The sequence below is a fragment of the Antedon mediterranea genome, chromosome 11 (genome assembly GCF_964355755.1).
Source record: "Antedon mediterranea chromosome 11, ecAntMedi1.1, whole genome shotgun sequence".
NCBI classification, from domain to species: domain Eukaryota; kingdom Metazoa; phylum Echinodermata; class Crinoidea; order Comatulida; family Antedonidae; genus Antedon; species Antedon mediterranea.
The window spans coordinates 583,863-601,648 of NC_092680.1; the positions used below are offsets into that span (position 1 = coordinate 583,863).

Sequence of the window (17,786 nt, forward strand, 5' to 3'; positions counted from 1 at the left end):
TCTTCGAAAAATATGTTATTTAAGGCTTCATTTGTATTAAAATAAAACGTAAGACATTTTCTCAATAGCTTTCACTAGCCCGACCTAATAGTTGGTAGCCCAGGATTGAGATAAGTGCTGGTACAACTACATGGCATACAAAGGACAGAGACTGGCTACTGTACTCAGAAATTGTACATACATATATTATTACATTGAAAATCATTTAAATTGAATTTTGAAATCGTCACACTATTAGATATCTTTAAAAATTGTCACACTCTCATATTTACACAAAATCAATATTTTTTTTTATTGTATAAAAATTTAACTTTAAATAAACCAATTATCAAGAACTCACTTGCTATGTTTCGGATATTTTCGGTAGCCTTGGTCCCTATATGACTCTGTTATGACCTTCTGTCATTTTTTATTGTTATTTTTTTCCCCATCAAAGTTAAAAGTTAGATATGTGATGTTTTGACCCCGTAAGGTCAAGTACAATAGAGAATTCGACCGTGCACCATATATTATCAATCTGTGAAGATTTCATTATTATACACGCTCAAATAACTTCAATTCTATTATTAATATAAAGTACGCAGCCAGGTTATGTATAGCATGTACAGGCATCACTCACGGTAATGATCCGATAAAAAAGATGAAAAGATTGCGCAGGTTTTCCACGAAGTCTATAATATATGTAAATATATTATCCTCTTTATTCTTTATAACAAAACTTTTTATTCTTATCACTATACTTGTGGGAAACTTTAAGATTATTCAGTAGAAATCAACCAAAAACATAATATAATGGAAACATACAATATAATTAATAAGTAAAGTACATAAAATATTCTATGAATACTGACAGTTTGATCTTTGTTTGTTTATGATATTGCAGTCATTAGAATTATACCAGCTACAATCATGTCTAAATAAAAACAAATATTTGAATGTTTATAAGTTGATTGGGAAGAATATTTTTAAATATTAAAATGAATTGAAAGAATGACTAAAATTGTAATAATATACTATATATACTAAAATTGTATTTAAGTTTGAGTTGAATAGAACAGTTCAACAAAAGAAGATATTCACTTCATTCAAGAAAAAAAAGTTATTCATTTGTTTTTTAAAAAACTCAGGAATCACTAGTTCATTTCAGCCTTGAAGCAGAGCAATATGTCGCACATTTAAAGTTGTTACATCACGTATTATTCATCAGCCTATAACATTAGAAAAAAATCTCACAATTTTTTACTAAAAGCTGACCATGTAATAGAAGCATTGATTAGAACTTTACAGTTCAATGTAACCAAATGAATAATGCCAAATCAACTATACAGTCGAGGTCTGTTAATAGAGAGTCCAAATATATATATATCCTATAATACTTTGATTTAGCTTTTTGCTTTTTATTTGTATCTTGAGATACAGCCACTGATACCCACATCATTGTCATTTTTCCAGTGCTTATTTTATTTGTATCTCCATTGAGATACAGCCACTGATACCCACATCATTGTCATTTTTTCAGTAATTTGGATTTATAATATAATACTAATATATCTAGCTAATATTTAAACCTATTTCCAATCACTATGATTCAAATGGTCTATGATATTTCAATCAAAAATTTATAAAATATATCAGCTTTAATAAAGTGCAAATAGAGTTAATAAAATACTTGTTACCAACAATTAAGTAGTTTCTAATCATTACCTTTAGTAACATCGGCATAGATTCACCACCAACATCGCATGCATTAATTCCATTAAGGTCGGTCACTTTGCTGTAACTGGCTACTACTTGACCATTTACTTAATATGAAGACACATGGAGTGACCATTGATTATATCGCCAGTGGAAATGGCCGGTATGTTTTAAGCTAATAAACAGGAGGAATAATCAGAAAGTACTGGCTACTGGCTAATAGAGATAACCATAATTGATTGAATGCAAGATGGATGAAAATAGATTACAAAATAATTATATTTGAAGTTGGTTGGTAACTATAATTTAATTAATATGACATTATTTGGACCGTACCTTAAACAAGGTATATAGTTATAGATTTTGCTATACAAATATAATTTATATAAAATAAATAATGGATAAATAAGTAAATAAAATATGCAACAATTTTTTAGAAAAACATATTCCTTAGTCAGTTATTTTTGTAATAAAGTGAATTAATAATTTACAAATTAATATAAATTATTATTTTATTCAATGGAATAATTTTTTTTAAAGAACATATTAAAAACAATTATCATTGTGTTAAAGAGGAAATAAGAAATGTTAATATAACAGAAAACAATTATTAAATTTATATTTAACAAATAAGAAATGAAAAATGTGTGTATATAAATTCATATAAACAATGATACAATATGCTATTGCACAAGGGGGAATGTATAAACAAATACAAACAAACCCCCCTTATGTTTATATTAATGTAATGAATTTATATTTGAAGACATGACACATAAGAGAAAGTCACAGATCAATTATTAAGATATACATTCAAACAATCCCTTGGTTAATACTTGGATTAAGAGATCAGAAAATGATTAGCGCCATTTAAAAATTGTTAAAAGCAGCTGCCAGCTCGCAAGCGTGAAATCAATGGATCAAAATCATATTAACGAGAAGTTTCCGCGTTTTGTAGACTATGTTTGGAATGGAACGACAGGTTGTGCCAGTGATGCGACAATTCTCCAGGTAGTTGAGATACGACAAGGGATACGGAATCCTCATAAATTTCAATATGGATCCACGAAGATGGGCAGTCATGTGGAAAGAGATTGCAACTGTTCTCAGATATTGGTAAACGAAAATACATTTACGCCACAGCAGCAGTATTTAGTTAGTATCAATTAATAGCACATTTGTAATATAACAATTAACATCCAATATTATTCTATTAGTCACAAGGCTATCAATATTTAATCAAATATTTATCAATTTTTCATATTATTAAATATTAATATAGCATGAATATGTTGGCCTGAACATTTTATTTATATCTTAATTGTTTAATATATTTATTTCAAAGCAAATTTGGGGGTGTAAGCACCAAGCACCACAACCCTAAATCTACCACAATCCCTAAATCTGCCCCTGTGTAACATATATAAACAAGTTATGAATGAAAAGAATATAACACATTTTAAAAAGATCTTTTATAGAATAAAAAGTCTTGTTATAATTCAAATTTTCTTTTTGTTTATTCATAATCATACACTGTTTATAAATTAAATATTATATTATGTGAAATTACAACATCTGTATATAACTTGATATTCTATTCTAATACCTCCTTTGTTATTCTACTAAAAAACCAAATTTTATTGTTCAAAAACGAACTATAAACAATCATTTATTATTTGTTTAAAAATCAAATCATTCAGCTGGTTGTTATAATTATAATATTACATAAACATGTAGCAAAATAAAACAAATAATTAATTGTTTCTGTAACAACTTGACAATGTAAAGACACTGGCTTAATTACAGACTTATTTATGGTTGGTTTTAATCAAAGCTTTGTTCGGCGTAAAATTAGTAGAAAACCCAGAAGGCGTTTATGTAAAGGGGTGAGGTAATTAGGGTCATAGACTGTGTGAAAATTGACAAAACGACGCAAGTCTTTGGAAACCTAATCAATCGGAATAACAGGAATTTACAAGCAACGACCTTTAATGAGAGAGAGAGTACTTACAAAAATTGATTCTACAAACAATAATTATTGTATTTATGTGTTAAATATTTAAATGAAAAAAAAAACCCAAGAGAATTCTAGAACTATGCTTTTGAAAACAGTGGGTGAATCTTGCAGATACCTAATACAGATACCTAATACAGATACCTAATACAGATACCTAATACAGATACCTAATACAGATAAAACAGAGATACAGTCATTTGTTCATAAAACAAAGAACAAATATTTGAATTTCTACTTAATTATTAAAAATTAAAAATATTCCTTCTAGTAATAATAATAGTTCTACTGTATGTAATAACAATAATCAGATACAGTACGTAATATTTAAAATATTCATTTTTATTGAAGATAGCCTACAAATAAAACAATATAAAATAACAGACAATTATTATTATTTATTTTAAAATTTAGACTTAGCTTTTTTTCTTTTTAATTGAGACGCATGTGGCTAACTTGAATATTATACATTTTGGAAAAACGCCGAACGTTTTACAATCAAGGACTTCCGAAAGTTGGAAAAGCTCTAAAAAAAAATTTGTAAAAGCAGCAGCTGATATAAACTACTTAAACAAATTAGACAAATGTACTATTACATTGTTTTCCAATCATTTCAGTTAAATGTTATAATAAAGGTCTTAATATAAATTAACAGTTTAATTATGATAATAGATCACATTATTATAATAATTATTAAAGCACAGCAATGAATATTAATTAATTGGTTTACATTAAACAGTTCTCCATACTTTGTAAATGAAGCTATAATGCGATTGAGTTGAAACAGGTTTAACATCAAGCTGCTATATAAATTAGTTCATAAGTACTGTCATCAAACACAATTTTATTTTAATATTCAATGTTAAATTTATAAATTACATCCACAGCTGGAAAATTATTTTATGCTTTTATGCATCATAATTATAAATAAACAACATTTTTCCAGGAAAACACCTTTTTTTAAAGAGTTAACAATGTGTTATTTCTATTTATCTCCTGGTTTTTTAGTACTGTATCTTGTCTTATTATTATTATTATTCCGGACTTAAATTTGTAAGCCAGAGTCATTTTTTAAAGTATGTTCTTAAATATCAAAAAAAGTACATGACTCATGCCTCGTACTCGTATAAAACAACTATTATTTATTCTTTCTTTTGACTGGATTGCATTTTCAGTAACATAGTACTGCTTTTCAAAATGGTCCAGTTACAAGGTTTAAAAGTAAAGAACAATTTTAAGAGAAAAATAAAAGCATACATAGGATTAATTTAAAAGATATATACAGAACAGTTAAAAACAAATTTTCTTTTGTATAAAAGACTATAGATAACGAGCATCTTTCGCCATTATAACAATTACCAGCATTCTCATCTCTCTCACAACCAAGGTTGTAACACACAGCACTTTAAGATAAAACATTTTTAAAACTAGTAAAGATACGCACAGTCATAACATAATGCCTAAGTGAAGCCCCTATGTCCCGGAGGTTTCACAAAGAATGTTTATAAAAATTAATGCCTAGGCAATAATCTAGGCCGGGTGAGAAGGCTACCATGAAGATGAGTTATACTGCAATAGGACACAAAACTCACCTTTGGCTACAATTTAAAATGGACAATTTTTAAACATCATTTTCAATTTACATACGTAATATTGTCAATTACGTTTGACATGAGAACACAACATAATTTTTAACTGATTGCTTTTTATTAAAAGGTTAAATGCATAATTCATGAATCATAACCATTTATTACACAGAGGTTTTTGAACTGTTTCTAAATTACTTTAAAAATTGAAAATGAACGGGAAGACAACGTTGGGATGTAATCTTGCAATGGAATATATTATTAAATATGTATAAGATAAATCTGTAGGGATTTAATAAATCTAAAAACTAAATTAAAAGGTTTAAATTCAATCAGATAAATCAAGTAGAAAGTTGGTCTGGATTAGACAGTACAGAAAGCAAGCTAAAATGATAAATGATATACTAATAAAATGAAGTTTTAGTTATTCTAAATAAGAATTTTGAAAGTTATTTTTATGGAATAAATTGTATTGACAATTCATATTGATTGCTTGATATAATACTTTTATCATAATCAGTTTTAATATTAAATTTACATTTTTTATTAAAACAATTAGAATATATTTTTAATAAAATATAATGTAGATATAATTTGATTATTTTAAAGCGTAAACCCATTCACCATGTTTAATTGGAAAGTGATCTGATTTGAGTAAAATGCTATATTCCTCACATATTTCTAATGCGTAAAATTAATATATTATATTTCTTATGCATTGACTTAGTTCTTCTCTAGCAAACATATTTATCATAATTTTGATTATTTATGAATTAGATTAAACAATTTGCTAAGATTCCCACTCCTTCTAAATGATTATGGTAAAATGAATCGGGAGAAAAAAATGTTATTTTTGCATCGGCTGGTGACAGTTGGTCTAGGTTTTATTGAATTAGTATTACCTGGCTTTCGTAGTGATTACATTACCGACAGTAGCGCAGCCTAGCCACAGCAAACTTTAATCCATTATTACCATATACTATATAGGAACTAACATATTAATCATTGAAATCATACGTATAACATAAAATTGTATATTCTTATATTTTATACTTTGATACTTTTGATGAACAACATTTTTAGAGATTATTAAAGTGAAAATTTATGAGAAAATAAACATTAATTGGTGGAAAATTAATATTATTAAAAATCAAATGTCCTTACGCTATTGATATTATCAAATGTCCTTACGCTATTGATGTTATCAATGTTTTTAAGATAAACGTGTAGATAAATAAATTAATGGTAAACGATTAAGAAAGAAAAAAACGTTTCCATAAATGTCTCGAGAGTTGATTCAACGCTAGCAGCATTGGCAGTGTAAAACTGTGAGACGACACTTTTGATTTGCAAATTCCATTTATCAATTCAGTGTTTTGATGAACTGATTGACTAAAGCAAAATCATATTTTACCCTCAGGTCTTGTTTGATAATTATTCATGCACATATAACTAACTGAATTTTTCCCTCATCTTGGAGCTTAATGGAGACGTACTTAATGAATATGTGCAATAGAAAGACAATTTTAAAGATTTTTTACCCATTATGCAAGGATTTAAATAATCATACATGTTTATGCATCCACACGGATTGAGAAAATGGATGGAGAATTATCGTAAAAAATTATTTTTAATATTTCTTTTAAATAAAAGAAAAATATAAAAAGGTTTGATTAAAAATTCAAATAACACAGGCATCTATAAAAATATTGAAAAAAAAAATGTTTCTACAAATGTGAGACATTATCAATTGATAAATGAAAATATAATTGAAAAAAAAATGTACTAAAATACTCGGGCTTAGTTGATACACACCCAGCATACGACAGAAATGAATGGCACAAAATAGAGAGAACATGGAAATACTACTGTTATAGTAAGTAATGTACAATTTTTACTTCATAACAAATACAGTGTTCACAGAGAGAGATAGACTACACGCATGTTTTATAAATATGTTTATATAATTGTGTTAACACTAAAGAGTTCAAATAATAAAATAGTCATAAAACTGTCTAACAAAATTACTATAAAAAGCATAACAAAAGGAACAAACAAAATCATAAAATATTATGGCAAGAATTAAATAGAAATATTAATTCATAGCCTTTTCTCAGTATTCAAACCAAACAATGTTAGGGATGGGTAATACAGTTTCTACCAATAACATTATGCTATAAGGACAAAACCATGTGATATATGATTCTAAAATTAGGATAAACTCAATTTACACTGAACTTAAATGTAATATGAATGAGGAGAATCTAGATTTAATGGTAAAGTACATAATACATAATGACCCAGTAAACTTACACTGTTTGATAGATGATTCACAGTTTTATTGTTGTTTTTATGAAACTAACCAGGACAAAAACAAAAAATGTAAAAAGTGCAAACGGATAGAGGATTGCAACATAACCATGGTGTCTGGTGATATTTTTTTTCCCAGTGTGGATAGGGCTTCAGTTATCATGTACACAAAATACTGAATGGTGTTTTAGGCTCTTAAATCCTTAATTGTTTTACAATGGTAAAAGCTAACAGATTATACCATGTTTTTGTGAATATATGAAGTTTCCATTCATGAGTTTTATCCTATAAAATTACTGCCCAAATCAAATAGTTTTCCAGTATGAGTATTTAGTAAATACAACCAATAAAATGTAATCTTGCATGTATATATTTGCCTTGACAATAAAAAGGACAAAATATAAGAAACAGTATTTAAACAAAAAAATGAAATGGCAATATAAAGACTATGAGGACTATAACAAACTTTATGACTACAAAAACCATAATAAAAATACAAGGCTAGAATAGCGTAAAGATAGCCTGTGTACATTGTATCACCTAACACTTTCTATGCACGATACAATAAGGCCAACTCTCTAGGCTACAATAGCCGGGACTTGTAATAATGGGAGCTGAAACTATACACTAACGGTACGCAAAAACACACGCAAACCTAGCTGCTCTAATCCTAGAAAATAAGGCTCAGTTTACATGATATGCTAACGGTGAAACCAAGAATTGTGATTTTAAGATTAGAAATAAAATAGAAAGGAGGAGTTACCTTGAGAAAATCCCAATCAGCATGAGATAGGATACGGGCAGGAACTATCATCCTCAGACACTGCTAAACACGGCAAGCCCTCTCTCGTCTGTGATCACTGTCAAAATGTTTACAGAAAGGCGTACCGTAGTGTATGCAATGGCTCTGTATGTTAGGTACACAAAAGCACAATTCATATGAACATCACAAAGAAATTCAGGAGATATGAACAACGTTCAAATGCAGATGTCTGGATAATATACTCATACAAGGCAATAGGACATCTTACTGTCAAATACACTTAAAGATACCCGTTGTAAAAAAAAATACAAATAAAAATGTATTTTTAAATTGACTATGATTTCCAATGGGTGTACAGTAAAGCAGTTATTTAAAGTACTTGATAAGCAGATAGCAAGCCTACTTCTAACGACCAACACATAATTATCTCCAGCTTGCAAAAAGTCTGTCCTCTTGCGACGTGGATGCACTCTGCAGTAAATTTAATTAAACGGGCAGAGGAGTTTCTATAAATACGGTGTTTTCTATCTCGCTACTACGATACTTCAATACAGAACTGATCAATATCCCATTGTCCTTAGCTCGGGCTGTGAAACATGGCTTAGGGCGTTATATCATCGCCAATACAGCATTCAAGCTTGTCTTATAAACAAAAAAACCAACCACTTTATCAGGCTTTCTTACCCACTGGACTGTGATATAACCCTCGAGAAGTTTTGAAAAGATCGTCAATGGGGCATATAAAAAGGGAGTTTTCTTAGACAATCTTGAACAAGCCACAAATATGCACGTTTAAGAAAGCAATCAGAAAGCAGATAATAGAGGTATTGAAAAAAGAGGTATTGACAATCAAACACAGTGATTTATTACAAAGAACATGACAATAAAAAGCACAACCTGATTAAATAAAATTAAATATAAAGTCATGTCAAGTCACTATAACCAATTTTTATTGTATGATAAAATTATAGGTTTTCCCTTTCTGTAATGAGATAACGAGTCTATTTTAATAAACGTCAAATAAATAGTTAGTTTAAATTTTCGTTTATTAATGATTTTTTTCATAAATTTTTCAATTATTATAAAATATTTTCAGTTTGGCAATTTCACCATTTTCGTTATTGTATTGTTTTACTGTAACAAATATGTATTGTAATTTGGTATAGAGATTATTACAGAATTTTGAGAATAGAATTTTGTAGATTATCATTATTTTGGTATGATTAATTAATTAATAATTAACTTAAATTAAACTTCCTTCTTATTTTAATTGTCATATCTTACCCTTACTCTTACATAATTCTATAGTTTTTTTCTTTTTCATTTATATAAAGAATACTGTAGTTTTTTCAACATTGTAAATAAAGTATATAATACTGTAACTAGGGCAGAAATATTCATTCAGTATCTAAAAAAAACCTATAAAATCACAGCATATGGTTTATGCATTCATTCATTACTATCTTTATTTTGCCAATAAAGTCTAAACTCAAAAATATGAGTTGAGTGGGTACCTATTAAGTACCTTATAATTCTAGAAATCTATCAACTCAATTCAAACCCTTAGGGGTTCTTTCTAATGTCATGAGATTGAAGAAATATTTTTCTGCTAAATCTGAGATGTGCTTTAAAACAAAACTTAATGAAGCAACTAAATACAAACAAATATTTCCATTTACTTTGTACCTTCGTTATAAAATGTAATTATAAAACCACTCTCCGTTTCATATTTTTACTTTCAACGGAATCATGATGATGAATTGAGAATATAAATATAGGGTACACTGCCTAGCTCTAATTTATTTTCTGATTGGAATAAAACACCTAAATTGGAGGATGAATCACTTTAAAAGAGTTTTTTTTTTAAATTGTGAATAAAAGACAGGGGTAATACAACTTTACCTAACCTATATACTATGCAATGTAGATTTAAGAAATACAAATATTGTATATCTAGAGAAGAGTGAGATTTAATTCTTCTCTGGTATATCATTGTATATCTAAAAATGTACACGGTATTTTTTTCTTTTGATCTTTTATTTAATCATCCCTAATTTAGTTTATTTTTGTAGTGTTCTTCTCATCTTTTATGCTACTTTGACTATTTTATTGTTTTGTTCTTTTTCAGACAAATAAATAAAATAAATTCATAGATTATTACTGAAAAGGGTCATCTTTTTTGACCTGATTAAACTTGATTTATGTTTTAAATAATATTTCTTGCAATCAAATAAGACAGAAAAATACCCTGGACTGGTTGCTATTAACTTGAATTATAGGTATAATGTAAAATATGACAATGATGGCGAGGTTAAATTAAGGACGAGATAGAAGATGATACAGTTGACAAAAAGGACGAGATAGAAGATGGTGACAAATACATGTGTCAACTAATTCTTATTTTATAAATTTATAAATTCATTCGTAACATCTTGTTTTCGTTCATGAATTATCAACAAAATAGTTCAATTTGTTACTACCCCTTGATGCTGTTCAGCGGGAAAGATATGAATTTATTCATACAAGCATTGCAGTCAACAATAAAAACTACAATTTCTGAAACCAGATAGTCTGTGGTAAGTCCCACCTGATAATGCTTGGGGAATCAGCCAGCGAGATAGGTGATGATAATACTATGCTACTTAAGTAATCTTCGTTAAAATTCTGAGACATATATGAATAACCAAAGGCGAGTGTTGAGAAATTTCTGTATAGTGGGAAGTGAATGTCTCCAGAGGAAAAGGCTTCGTTGATGCAACGTTGCAAGGTGTCTAAAACCGTTTTGCCCCAAGGTTGAACAGAAAACAATGCTTTCATTCTGTAGGTTTTTTTTAAATGTGAAATAAATTTTAGGTTTTTTTAACACATTTTAAAATTGAGTATAGCACTGATTTTTTTTATGACTTTACACAATATTCCTTTTCTGTGTTTTTACTTTAAAATTTCATATAGTATATAGATGGTTTTTTTCCCCAAAAATTATGTGTTAAACTTGAATTTTATTATAAATGAATGTCTTATTTATTTTAATTCTATTAAATTTAGTTGTATAATAACTAGAATAATTAATAATTGTTATTATTATTACTTGTATAGCGCACATTTATACAACATTTAATTATAATCAGCGGCGCTTCACATCAATTAGTATCGTAACATTGTTTGAAATATAGTGCTTTTAAATGTTTTTTAAACTGATTATAGTCGTCTAAGTGTTTAATGTGACTTGGTAATCTGTTCCAAATTTTAGGTCCTGCTACGGCAAACGAACGGTCAGCAAATGTCTTTCGTTTAGTTCGTGGGATAATGAAGAGATATTTAATTAAGCTACTTGATCTGAAACATTAATTCTCAAATAAAATTAAATACACAAACCAAAAAAGGTGATTGGTAGTATATGAGTGCGGCTTACCTGGATAAACCGACATTAGACCTTTCCCACAAAGTTGAGAATATAAAAAAAAAAAATGTTTAGCGGAATCCCCTACCTGCCAATAAGACAGTCCTCAGACATAAATAAAGCTCTGAATAGAACTAATATTAATATTGCTGTAAATAAGACTTCACCATGAGAAACTTCAAATAATAAAAACAGAGATAAAATTAGGTTAATTGCAACAAACATCTAGAACAGACATTGACCCCCTAGTGACCCCTCAGGTGAACAACTATTGTTAATATAGCAAAGCCACGATAATTTACTTGTCTAAACGGATAAAGATCGATGAAAGGTCCCGCTTCTCTAGGTCAATCGTTTGTTTTTCATCTTTAGCCAGCTCTTCCAGCTCATTGATAAATTTTAGTCCGGTACCAGAGGGAATATTGCTGTTCATGCTGCAGTAGATGTGGTGAATCAATCATTGACTTGTCAAGTTAAGCCTAGCTATTAGTATTTACAAGCTAATCAATTGATGATCACTAAAATATTCCAGATTAAAAACTAATTATTAAATAGTTTATTAAATCTATGAATTATAATTTCTATTAAGAATAAGTAATATTGAAAATAAAATGTTGAACACTATTTTAACAAAAGTGCTGCTATGGATAGAAAGGATTTCCGGTTGATTAAAAAGTAAAAACTCAATTTTTATATAAATAACAACTAGTAAATAAATTTTTGGAATTTTAATTTTTATTAAGAATAAGTAATATTGAAAATAACAAATTACACTTCCGGGTATCTATTGATGAAAAAAAGGAGGTTTTTCATTTAAATGAACTTATCTATGAATAAATTAAAAAAACAAATCATATTATTAAGCTAATAATTTAGTTTTTCTCATTTTATTAATTTAAGTTTTTACTTTTTTAGGGTTTTAACTTTGCATTTAACTTTTGTATTGTTTTAGTTACATTATTTTTATTGTTTATAAAAAATGATTACAAAATAATCTACTAATCTAATATTTACTGCCTATTAAAAATCAAAACAAACATATTAAAAAAAAATGTTTTCTTAGGCAAATTTGCAATAAAAATTAAATACAGTTATACCAGATAATAAAAAATGACTTTTTTGTTTAATTTATAATGATTGAACAGACTATTATAAATGAAAATTAAACATAAATGAAAATGACAATAGAAATTCTACTACAAAATTAAATATAAACTTTTTTTGTAAAAGTAACAAACATTGATTGCCGGATGGAAACTGAACTGAAGTCAGTCATTAAAAGAATAGAACTAACAATGATTTGAACAATAGATCATCGTAATATGTGCAAATAATCATCTTAAGCACCAACCTACAGTGCCACAATATTTATCTGTTTTATGTGACACTGTGTTATATATGCAACATGCGATGATAAAAATAGATTTGGCTCAGGAAAAGATATTACCAGATATTTGACTATTGACAATCTACATCATACATCATCTTAGTTGTGTCTACAAAAATATTTTAAATTTCATAATATTCTACTTAAAACTGTTTAACAGAGCTGGAATCTAAAACTTTTAATGTATGTATGTGTTCTGTTTATTGATTTAAATAAATTCATTTGTAAATAATATGGAAATTTGGCAACAAATTAAAAGATTAATTACAGATTTAAATTCAAGAGACTATTTTAAACATCTAAAATTATTTTTTTTTACAAATGATAATATTAATATAATTAATTAATAGACACCTTATATAACAATATAATTCGTAAAAGATATTAGTTTTTGATAATATAAATGAAATAATTATTAATATAAACTATACCATGATCTATTTACAGTTGTAAAACTATTGTTAATATCTAAAAATATTAATTTGTGTTTTTACAAATTAATAGACACTATATATATAACAATATAATTGTTATAAGATGTTCGTTTTTGATAATAAAAAACAAATAATTATTAATATAAACTATACTATGATCTACTTGGTAACAGGGCCTATCATAGAGATATAGTATCTCTATGGTAATGCTATACTGTAGTTATTGATAACAAAGAAAAGTAGTTTTTTTTACAATTAATTCTAATTTTAACCTTACATTTGGACATTAAACGGTAAATCTAATTTTAGCAACAACAAAAATAAACCTATTTACCTGCAGTTTTTAAATATCACAGCAAATGTTGCAAGGAACTCGTCGGAGGCGACGTAAAATTTTCAGTTGATGAACACGGTTGGCTAACGGTAGTAAGCAAAAAGCAAGTAATTATTGAACAGTAATAGGGATAGAATTAACGTAACATCGTAACTAAACTACTTCTTTTAGCTGTAAGCTTGAAACTCATAGCAACAAAATCAGTATAGAGTGTTATCTGATGCAGCAACCATAGCTCACAGTCTACATCTTGAATTTCGTATATCACTTCCGATTGGCCAATCAGAAAATACACTGATTTATAATAACAGCGGGTAATGCCATCATTACTGTCTAAAACACAGGTAAACTATTTTTTGTCGACAAATTCCAAAACGAGAACTAGAAATTAAGTTATTTAAAAAGTTGCCTTACCTAAAGCCACAATCACCTAAGTTATAGTAATTTAGCTGCTAATTTGGCTGCTATTAACAAAGTAAATTTATCTGACTGGTAGGTAACTGTTTGTTTCAGTGAATGTAATACAAAGCTGTTGTTTGCTATTGGTCAGATAGAGCCAAGCGTTCATAACTAACAAAAACAAAGGTTATTACTCTATAAACCACTTTCTTTTCTCCATAAATATTCCACAATTTCTACCTCCAAGGAATGCTAAAATTCTTTAAAGAAAACAACATAAAAACTACAATGCCTTCTGAGCAAGGTACTTAAGTATTCAATAAGCATATGATTTCTTTATATTAAACATCAGGTTTTAAGCTATGATCCCTGTAAAAGTTTTATAAAATAGTTTACTTTTCAGACAATTACAAGTCAGTATTGTTTAATAATCTTTTAAAGTACAGCCCACTTAAGTTATTCCCCCAGTATATAAGAGGATAAGCTACGCCCCTAGTTTAATTAAACAAAAGTTACAAAGAAAGACACCTAATTGGATTTATTTTATGATTTCTTTCAAGTCCAACAATGATATAGAAGCAATTATTCTTGTAGAATTAACGGCGTCACGTTGGCTCGGTTACACACTCGCCTCATAAAAGATGTACAAGCTGAAAATTTATAGCAAAACTAAGTTATCAAATGATGAAGCCTGTTAAACATAATACTGAAGATATTATGTATTCATGGTCTGAAGGCCTAAACACAAATGTACAGAGAGAAAAATATCCTGGTTGAAAAAAAAAGACTTGAACAAACAAAAATCTATCTATCATTATATTATTTATTTTAACTTAAATCATATTGTTACTTTTTTAATAAAAAAAAAATATCAAGGTTGAAAATTATTTTAATCTACGACCTTTAACATGTTTATTAAAGACATAATTTAATATAGAGAACGCTAAATCAACAGATTATTATGTACTTGTATAAACATACAATTCACAACGCTTGTTTTATATTTTTAAATAACATTTTATCATTATACTTTATATAGTTTAATGTCATTTTGAAATGTTGTAATGTGAACTTGTATATTTTAAATTGTTATTAATTGTCATTTTAATATTGTAAATTCAACAATGTTTACTTTGTTGCAATAAATTTGAATTGAATTGAGAATTAAACTATAATTCAATTCTTATTTTAAATAATAATAATAATCATTTACTGTAGTAGTAGTCAATTCATATTGAACGTAAATATTTTTTTGTTTGGACATTTCTTGCATGATTTATAATATATTGACCTATAAATGTTAATTCTTTTTAAAATGCTGTGGTTAGATACCAAACCACACATTGAAGGTTGTATAAGTATAAAAGCAATAAATAAAATTAATGAATAAACACATTACATTATGTGTCCTAAAGGTAAAACAAACAATATTTACCAAGATGAATTTGTACTCAGATTGACAACAAACAATTAAACAAGATAGAAACAATAATTAATAAGGCCTACTTACTCTATAAACAAATATAAAATAATAATGGTATTTAAAATGTGTGAGTATTTATCAAATAATAATAAAAAAAATCATTAAAAATCCAATAAATCATAACAAATTTAATAAGTAAATTGAATCGAGAGTAAAAATTGCAATTAACCTTCTGAAAATTAAAAAATATAAATGTTGTCAGAAAACATAAAAACAGGTGTGTATATAAAAGCAAAACGACATATGAAAATAAATGTAAACATGTCTTTTAAAAACTATTGAGCTAGGCCATTCAAGCACAAATAATCCCCCGTGTACAAGTATGTGAACACTGAACGACAGGCCTGAAAGAAGTACCTGGATGGCCCAGATAACCCCAGTACAATGGGCCTAAATAATAAAATATGTATTGGTAACTAACCTATGCATAATGCTTTGTTTTAGAGGGAGCAGACAGGGTCCAAAGTGAAGTAATTAAATCTGACTAAACAAAGTAACTTAACCCAAACTTAGCATATTGCTCAATTACTAAAATAAACTATTCACAATTGCTTACAATGTATATCTCTTGTTTAATGCGATTTATATGCAAGTTGGTTTGGTCACTGGATACCGCAATCCTCAATCCTTATTCCGTAAAATAAAATAATTCCCGGCGCCTGTGCACAGACCAGAACCGACACCTAGTGAGAAAAACCTAAGACCGATTGAATGTTTACCTGTACAATGGGCCTAGGTAACTCGAATACCGTGGAGTGAAAGCTAACACTCTGTAGTAAAATGTATCCTGAAACTTAGAACTTGTTCTCAATGTCAATCTTGAGTTCGTTTAATTTACTTAGAGGTTTAAGGTGATCCGTCGTCGGGCCTTGAAAAGGAAATATTTGGTTAGTGGGTTCTATGTGAAACAATACAAGTTTACATTCGCACTGCAATAGAGTCAGCATATCAGTGGCTATTAATTACACTAATGATACCAATATTTGCTTAAATTTGACTTTTCTCTGGGTAGGATTTCCTAGTACTGTTCAAAGTGTAAGGATATGACACCTACAAGCTAAGTATCATAACACCAGACAGGTTTCTTGACTAAAGATACCGGTAACTTAAGTACTCGTATTAATGTAACAGTTTTGTAACAACAATCTGAGGTAAACTGTCAAGTTAAGAACTTATCTAAACATCTACTTAGTAATTAATAAGATGTTGAGAGCCAATTAAATATAACTGATGAAATACTTTTATTGCAACTTTTTAATTTGTTGATTAATACAATAAATATATTATTATAATAATTACATGAAAATATCAAAATAAAAAAAAAAAACAAAATGTTACATCAATCAAAGAAGAACAGACAAAAAAAAAGAAAAAATATGACTGTACAAGGATACTTATGCCTAACATTTATAAAAAAAGACATTTTTTTTTGTTCTGTATAATTATATGCTGAATATACAAATTAGTATATTAGACAAAGTTAAAACAAATCACTGAATAATAAACATAGTACAGTATATATAATAAACATAGTATAGTATATATAATAAACATAGTACAGTATATATAATAAACATAGTACAGTATATATAATAAACATAGTACAGTATCTATATTATAAGTGAGAGAGTTTGTCTGTCTGTCTGTTTGTTTGTTCGTTATACAAAATTTTGTTACTGCACATAATCTTACATATGGGGTATCAAAATGACCGCAATTGTACCGGGAATGTTCTAAGCTATATTTCAACATCATCCGCCATCTAGGATCCAAGTTAGGGACCAAAATGTGGTCAAACCCCCCACTTTCGATGTTTGTTCGTTATACAAATTCCTGTTTCTGTACGTAACCATACGTATGGGGTATCAAAATGATGGCAATTGTACCCGGAAGGTTTTAAACTACATTTAAAAAAATTCCCCCGACTCCTGCGGTTTTTGTAGGAGGGGTGGGGGCGGGGGGTGGTGTGGTGGTTTGTGAT

General features: G+C 28.0%; 1 protein-coding gene across 4 annotated transcripts in view; it reads right to left on the bottom strand.

The window, feature by feature from the left end:
- The window catches only part of LOC140061955 (protein phosphatase EYA1-like), a 121,679-nt gene that overhangs the window by 52,974 nt on the left and 50,919 nt on the right, over positions 1-17,786 (bottom strand). The window contains exon 1 of one of the 4 annotated variants that reach the window (XM_072107983.1): positions 8,369-8,956. The exons of the other annotated variants lie outside the window; for them this stretch is intronic. Within the exon in view, the coding sequence (XP_071964084.1) occupies positions 8,369-8,419 (51 nt within the window). The 5' untranslated portion in view covers positions 8,420-8,956. Of the gene's footprint in view, positions 1-8,368; positions 8,957-17,786 lie in introns of those variants that run through there. 4 annotated transcript variants of the gene reach the window in all.